Raw genomic sequence first — 8,843 nt, forward strand, 5'->3', positions numbered from 1 at the left:
CCTCACACTAAAATGACTAACCAAGCTACAGAGAAATGCAAGTAATTAATAACTCTAAGTAGAATGGATATGATCATCGATCCGAAAGTGTCGTTGTTAAGTTACGCGAGTATTTCGTTCCATTAACACCTCGATTAATCAAAATAAATGTCGTGTTTACGCTGGCAGCTTCTGCGAAGATCATCGTACTTCATACATGCACACTTTGGGACTGATAGTCCATCGCAGTTCAAAATTTTCGAGTCTTTTTTTTTTTTGGCACTCGTTATCTGCCTAACTGCTCAGTGATAGCCTTCAAAACACGCCGATTGAGATGAGGATTTAAACTCGGATTGGTGGCAAATACCGCCGCAATTTCAGACAATCTGTCAGGACCTTTGCAGTCTTAAAACAACACATGGGCACTGCTGCCCCAGAGGCCTGGCACAAAAATCGTGACTTAATTGCCAATTTCCGTCTTGGAGCCGTCAAGGGCTTTCTTAAGGCGACCAATAGGTGTCCCCTCATCTCTTCTGACCGGCTGGGTCGCTATCTACGTCAATTGCGAGCTTGTGAACCATCTCTATGGCGTGGGAGAAACCAAGTTTGACTTCACATGCTCAGGACCTTCAGAATGAATGCTTACAAGGCAGAGAAGTCAATTAATCGAGTGTTGTGTCAGGTAAATGGTAAAATTACCAAAATTGTAGTACAGCATCTTCGAGATTCCTCCATTCCTTGAACACTGGTCCGAGACTCTATGCGATACGCATCTACAAAATGACATGATTTCATTTTCATCCCCTACTGATATAAACGTGCTGAACATTTACAGATATTTCAGTTTACTGGTTTATTCCAACTTTCCGCTGTTGAATCATCTTGCACGCGACTGTTACTAATCATCAAAAGATGCTATAAGCAAAGTTTTGAACTGACATGGCACTGCACAGTTGTAGGTTATAGACATACACTAAAGCGAATAGCAGCAACTGAATCGTCACAAAAGCTCACTTTAACACATTTCCATTGAACTCCCGGTTATTAATGCACCGAAATCGTGCTTGAACAAACATGTAAAGGTATCGAGAACATGCAGGCAATTGGGGTTACCATAATCTCTGGTTCTGAATCGAGGAGTAATTCCTGTATTAGTCCCATCAATTCATTCCCCACTAAGCAATGCAAGAAGGATGTACAATCAAGAAATCAATTTCTTGAAGATAGATATATGGGTCTTTTACATTGATGCAGGATGGTTATTGCAATAACGTAGTTTTTGTCATATCTATTTCATGTCATCATCACTGTTTCAATCGTGTTAGCCAAATGAAATTCTGTTCTCTCTCAATCACACGCTGCAGTAGCATGACTCAGCTTTAGGAATCTCATTTCTCTTTTACACATGTCCGCATTGTTACTGTTTTTGCAATGAAATAATTCTTCCACTTACTGACAGACTGAGTGGTCTTGACCTGAATCGTACGTCCCTCCCTTAGTATTTTTACTCTCCCGAAAGGGAATTGGACCAAAAATGTGAAAGATTCATAGATTTTCATTAGAAATATGGTTTCAGATATTCCTTTCACAAATTGTATCTTTTTACAATTGTCATATGTAAAAGATTTGTTTTTGAGTTAAACTATCTGCAGATGGCAGTAGCTCCTTCATGAAAATAGCGATAGCTTTTTAAACACTCAAAGCTTTTGAACAGATAACACGATTTTCCTCTTACTAATTTCATTTCACTAATCTTTTTGCATTCGTTAAATATACGTATATTTGAGAAAACTTCCGGTTGAATACAGTCTACCTTAACAATTTCATGAGGCACGATTTTTAATCATCGCGCTGTGAAAAGATACAATGCTAGAAGGAACTGTAACAATGTAAGTGAAATTGTTGAAATTTCGGTATGCATGTCTGGACCGCAAATTGAAAGAGAGTACTGATACGCGGGCACATGATACTTTTTCCGCCATAAAAGTCTTATCCATAAGGACACTGCCCTGTGCTGAAGCCATTACCAGTCCAGATAATTTCCCATGAAGTGCAGAGGAAATGAGGTCTGGATGTAACAATAGCAGACGATTGCTTTGAATAATCAGCAGTTCAAACCTCTGCTGCTACTATAAAGTATGTTATGGCAAGAGGGATGACATCTGCATTTACAGAAGCTCGATTAATTACGACGGGAAAATCTCTTAATGCATATAGGATTGTCCACTTGATATGATAGATTAATCGGAGGCAGCGACATTCAAGGATGAAAGGGATTTCTCTGTTCAAGAATCATATCAGGGAGATAAGAAACACTATTCTTTGGGCTTACATTGAGCAATTACGAACAACCGGATGAGGGTATACTTGAAGGGAATTTCCCCCAAGAAAACCAATCAAATCATCTTCTCATTCTTTTACACAGGTACACATCAACCTTTGCAACAGGCAACCGAATCACGGTAAGTGAAAAAAAAAGGTGAGATCTATTCTTTTTTTTTACATATTGTTTTTGCTTGGCATCTAGCGAACAAACAAGATGACCGATTAGACACAACAGTGTTGGAAAGAAATATTATGGATTTTGGAGCAGGAAGACTGAGATAATTTCAGAAGTTAGTTGGAATTTCAGGTGACAGCATTTGTTCATGCAGTATCCAGAAAATAGATTATCAGCAAAATAGTGCTGCATCTAGCGTCGGAAAGCGTATCATCTTTTACACAGAAACAGACTGGACCCATCTTACTACACAAAACGCACGACGTTTGTTTCGATACACTGATACTGATGCAACGTATGAATATAATGTATATGTAGACGATAGAATTAGACTGTGGGTTTAACGAGGAGACTTGATTTATTAGTTGTAACCTCTACAACAAACCATCAATCAACGGAGAGTGAGTATTCAATCTACATTGTCATCTACTTGATAAAACACGTCTTCATTCAAGCTGAGAGTTGACATAGCTAATGCAAGCATCCGCGTGCTGCGTCTACGAGGCGATGCAGCGAACGCAAAAAGGAGGCTGCGTGTTTCAGCAATCTTTAATTTCAGAGCGGAGGAGTAAAAATAGAAGCCAACGTTGATTACATCTGGAAGACGGAGTCACGTCAGTACAGGCTGCACATGTTACAACCCAGCATCGAGGCATCTCTTACCAAATGACGTGCCGAAGCATGGCGTTAGGGCTTTTTTCCCCTCTACGCCGGTGCAGGCCAGAAACAAGAGTATAATTTCAAAATGTCTTCTTATCCAATAATAGTTTCATTGAAACTTTAGAGCAAACCAAATCTCTAAAGCAATCCAAGACTATGTTAGCGGCTGAATTTGACACTCCACCAGTAATCAAATAATGGAATGTACCAACTGCTTAAAATTTCCAACTGCAGTTGATTTTTTTTTTTGCTGGCATAATGTTTTGCTTCTTCCAGTTGGGTATCAAATTGTCCACAAAAAGTAACATTATTACAAGTTTACAGGTACTTTATATGTTTGCATATGTATATATTTCAAGGAACGTAGGCTTAATATAACATTATTATCAAGAAGATAATCTTTTCTGAATATGTTGTCTAAAAGATACATATATTGACTGGCCTTGATGTATGGATCAGGTAAATCAAATTCTGAGTGTGCAAGTAAAAGAGCAATAAGTAGCATTCATTTTAGTGGTTTGAATGATAAAGATTTATGACAGTTAAATAGTTAAAGTTGATGCATTCATTGCGCTGATCAGTTACCAGTTATGGTGATCTCATTTTCCAGATCAGTACTTTCATCTTTGAGAGCTCCAGTATTGACCATAAATATATAGCGCATAGGATATCATTGAATCTTTTTAGATACGACAATGGTCTTTATAATCTATATAATAAATCTGATAAAGTTAATAGTTGTAGCAATATAATCTGGATCTTCAAATGAATGCGAATCTACACATAGTCCTGTATAGATCGGCAAACCGTTGTTGGAAGCTCTACGATCAAACTATACCGATGTCTCCACATTGTCGCTGGATTGTTCCTCCGTGGTGTCCCCTTCCCCGCCCTCCTCGGGGACGTGCATGTTGAGCGCCGCGTCGTACGGTGGTGGTGAGTCCATAGGGACGACGACCACGCCCTCGCCACCTGTTGACTGGTTGAAGTCATTGGCGCGATGCCATGTAACCGTCCGTACCTCTCCCTCCCCGTCCATAAGAACCCAAGACTCGATCTGCATCTCGTCCACCACTTCGCTCTCATCCTGCTGACTTCCTTGGCTACCGAAGCACAGAGGCAACGACGTTGGACGTCTGTGACGTCGATTGCTAGGCGTCGACGAGGCCGACATCATCGGCTTGCGAAGACTGGGATTGTGCTCTGAGTCTCCGGTCGGAATCGCAGCAGTTCTGTTGACAGAATCACTAGTAGCCGCAGAGGCGTTGTTGTGTGAATTCGTTGAAGGTTTAATCCGACTGAGCATATTGCTGATGGCTAACACGTGGCTAGATGTGCTACGGGATGGAAGTATTCTCAAACTCGTCGACGGGGTGTGACCATTCGATAGTGACCGATTGTTTGGCGTTAGAGGTGAGCGAAGTGTCCAGTCGCTCGTGGATGACTGCGCTGCACGATCGTTTGATAAACTAGAAACATAGCACAACCCTACAGCTGTGGTGGCAGATCGACGTAATGTCCTCGATCGGCCGTTTCCATGAAGATAGTTGTGTCTCGTATTTGTGTCGTGACTATGGACGATGTGTTCGTGCTTGCCACGGTGCGCGGCATTCGGTGGCCCCGGTCCTGTCGGCGTCAAACCTGACCGGGATCGGTTCCCGTTTGCAACTTCCATGAGGAGTGCCTCGGAGTAGCTAGGCACAACATGGCGGTTGTCGCGTATCAGCGTCTCTAAACTCCTATTACTATCTACCGCAGTGACCCTCGTGATCGTTCCACTTTCACCCGCCCATGGTTCCACGGTTATCATGTTCGCTGTATAGTTCGTGCCGAAGAGCTTCTCAATTTGATAATCGACTATGGCAGTATTCATGGATATCAATATTCTGAAAGGCCACGAGAGCATGGATAGTGAGGTGACCCAGAACATTGACATGGAAACGTACCAAGGAAGCTTCTCAGAACACGCGTACGTCACCATTTCATCGGTAAACTCCACTTCCGTGAGGCCAAGACCTTCTCTTGTTTCCAACCGAGTTACCTGCCGCGTATGCCTATTGTAGTGGTAGGAAATCGCGCGCCACCATACAACCGGGTAGGCATTGCGTATTCTGCGTATACGGCTATACACAGTACTCACGTCTTCCTTGTACTGAATCTCGATGCGGACATCGCTGTACCAACACTCGACCAGGTAGACGAGGTAGAGTAGGACTAGGAAGGCGACTGGATGAAGGTGTAGCCGTCCTGGCAGGGGCTGTCCTTCACTGTGACCGCCTCCCCTTGCACGGTGTAGGCCACCACCTCGACGATGCTGGTCTGACACCAGAAGACCACGGCCAGACTGCCGTACATCAGCAGTGTGAGGATAAGACACTTCCAGTGGGTCTCTTCTTTCAGGCTCGTGCAGGCCGTGCGGCGGATCGGGGGTCATCGAGGATTCATGTTAGACTATGATGGTGGAGATACCACACTTGGTATTTTCATTACAAGATGTTCTTTTCCTTGTTTCAAAGTTTCAATTTTAAAGGCCCTTAGGATTCAGGTTTCCTCGTTCTTGTTCTTGTTTTTATGTTCTCGGGGCAGAGCTAAGTGAAGATCAGGTTTCAACAAAGATTGCTTAAAGACAAACAATTCAGCTATTGGTTTCGAACTTCAAATGTGCTATTACTTACAAAACAGGACTTTCTCCAAACCTGAATCGACTCTGATAGCATAGTCTTTCTGATTTTTTTTTCCAAGGGGGTTGTTAATCACAAGAGTTATGGGGATTTATAGATGCAACACGATTCATCCTTGTTAAATCACACTTCAGACAGTTTCACGTAGAAAACAAAGCATATACACAACTTACTCATGGTTTAAACATGTGCTATAATTATAAATGTATCTTTTCTTGTTTGTATTACTTCTTGCATTAAATATGTAATCGGCACTAGTCCCGACTACTACTGCAACTCTTCATGTTAGCAAAGCTATTAACGGCGATTATCTTTCATTGGACCAACATTGCACTTTGCCACAAGATCATCAGTCGCTATAACCTTTTTCCAAATCATAGAGTGAACTTCGAACAAAGCCCCCCCCCCCCCCCCCAAAAAAAAAAAGTAGATTAATAAAACTTTGTCAAGTGTTCACGTTAGTCCGGAAGCAATATGTCTTAAATTCCGCGGCATCGAGTTCATGTTGGAATGTTGCTCGCTCCACTGAGCACCCGGCGTCAAGGCAACATGGATATCCCATCATCGGATGGGTTTTTCATTATCCGCTACGTGCTCCGGCATACCAGCCTGTGATCCCACATCCATCACCATCACATGGCAGAGATCGGTGAGCGGCAAACACACCCGGATGAGTCGTGCTTGTGGGAACAACAATCCACCCCGTCACAGGTTTGATGCCTTAATTAGCGCCAGACGATGTTCATTAAGCAGTGTCAGGAATCAAACTTGACTTGAACCGCCAAGTTACGTACTGGTGTATTAACCCTTTCTGTGCCATGAACTTTGGACAGCGTGTGTAACGCTCTTAGGTTTTCTGTGCCAAATTTGCACTCAAAGCACGCATAGGGTTAAAACAGAAGTCATCTTGCTAACTCTGAATCAACACAGCGTCATTAGTTGATTTTTGCCAATTATGAACTGCCAAGTCAAAAACGTCTCGCCGTTTTCCACCTGTTGCGTCTTGCCTAAATGCACAACGCGCGAAAAAAACAACAACGAGTCTTTCTCACGCTTATTCCGTTCCATCAAAAAGTGGTAACACGCTCTCTCATCAACTTCTCATTATGACGTACAACGATCATTACCCATCTGCGGATTCAACCGCCACATGGCGTTTGGTCACTGAAATTATTGCTTGACTGTCGATAATTGCCTACAAGGACACGTTGAGCTTAAGCATCAAATGTGAACGACGTAAAATAGATACAAATTGTATCTGAACCAGCAGATGGTTACAGGTTATAAGCTAATGTATAGAATGCGAACGAACTGCGGTCAACGTCTGAACTGGCGGATGATTACGAATGAAACTAATGCGTCGAATGTGAACGACTTACAACTGATATCGGTATTAAGAAGGCAACAGACTTGGCCAATTATTTATCGAATGTGAACAATCTATAGTTCACATAAGAATTGGTAGATCTTACATAAAATTCTAACTACCCGATAAAGAATGCACTCATCCCGAGGATGATACATGATTCAGACATGCTGAAGATTTGATCCCAGGCTAGTAATTATACAGAAAGCTAACTTCTTGACTGTCAATGAATGAAGACGAGTACGACGAGATCCAACTGTGATTAAAACGCATTTGAATGCGTATTACTACACTGCTAGAAATTAGACAAAATGAAATCAAATAAAAGTGCTACATAATCTAAAAACGTGTGCGAACTTGTTGTCATTCGCAGTTGCATTTTTTCACGAATACACAAAAATACTAAATTTATCATTATACACACATACAAAACAAGAGACAGAAGAATGAGGGTACTTCTATGCATTAACAGGGTAGATAGCTCGCTAAAATCAAGCTAAATAGGGGGAGAAAAGATGCTGTTTACGAGTATAAAACATGACCTGACCTTCAGATTTATAAAATGCAGTCAAAGAAGCTAATCAGATCCTGAGGCTTTCTAAATTGACCGCGCTGCTGCAATGATTAAATCTCACTTTTTTATCTACTCTCAATCAGCACACAATGATCAGCTGGCGGCGGGAAAGCCATGGCATGGCTAGGGCATACACTGTCCGACAGACTCGAGGCTTTACATAGGACAAAACCATTGTCAAGGACAACCGCCACTCGAGCAAATTAACCACCCTGTGGACTCCAACTGCCGGAGACACCACCCCCTGAATACCAATCAAATTTCGATCATGGAGAATTAAGCTTTATGAATTCCCTGACAATGAGCGCCAGCCGGTATTACTGAAAGCACTGGCTTGTGATGGCTAGCACCATTACACAATTTCATACGCTGCCCAGACCACAGAATTCAATTAAGGTGAAGGGGTATACAGCTCTATTTCTGCCGAAAAGAACGAGCAGCCACAACACTCTGATTTTTGGATTGCAACTATAACATGTTTTGCACCTCTATATTAGGAACACACATCTCTTGCTGCGAAACAAGTCAGGATGGCTGGTACTACGGATATTACGCTGACTGGCGTCGTTTGAAAGTGAAAGACGGTGGGCATTCTCCGCCGACACTGCTTTCACATTGTGAAGGAACAGTGTGTTCTTTCTATAACGGGCAATGGCATGTTTCGTAGGAGAAATTTTTGCGGTGACACCAAGGAGGTTCACGAGATAGATTCACAACAGGCTTACTCCCTGCGAACCCATGTTTACTGCCGACACTCAAAAACACCTGAAGTATGTGCCAAACTGGATCTGTTTTTAAGAGACAGGAAAACAATTGATTCATTCTTGTCTCATTGCATGATGACCAGCCACTCTGTAAGAAAGATAACGTCTTTATGGTGGCAATTACTTTTCCGCCATCCCTAGTCATAAAAGGCAAGCGGTATAACTAATGATAAAGACACGGGGATGTGCGAACAAAAATTGCACGAAGATTAATGAAATGAAATTTAAAATTACTCAACTGGACATGTCCGGACACTTACCAGACGTATAAAGACTTATTCAAGGATATTACACCATATCAATTTCCTTTGCTGAAATT

General features: G+C 42.1%; 1 protein-coding gene across 1 annotated transcript; it reads right to left on the reverse strand.

The window, feature by feature from the left end:
• Positions 1-3,971: 3,971 nt before the first annotated feature.
• Positions 3,972-5,573, reverse strand: LOC139737380 (uncharacterized). Its single transcript, XM_071648060.1, has one exon. It carries the CDS (start codon positions 5,571-5,573, stop codon positions 3,972-3,974), a length of 1,602 nt encoding a protein of 533 aa, XP_071504161.1.
• Between the last annotated feature and the right edge of the window lie 3,270 nt (positions 5,574-8,843).

Source organism: Diadema antillarum, unplaced genomic scaffold (genome assembly GCF_040938485.1).
Source record: "Diadema antillarum isolate AM-2024a unplaced genomic scaffold, OU_Dant_1.0 scf00000029, whole genome shotgun sequence".
NCBI classification, from domain to species: domain Eukaryota; kingdom Metazoa; phylum Echinodermata; class Echinoidea; order Diadematoida; family Diadematidae; genus Diadema; species Diadema antillarum.

Coding starts and splice junctions, on each gene's coding strand:
- LOC139737380 (XM_071648060.1), bottom strand. CDS start 5,573: ATGACCCCCGATCCGCCGCACGGCCTGCACGAGCCTGAAAGAAGAGAC.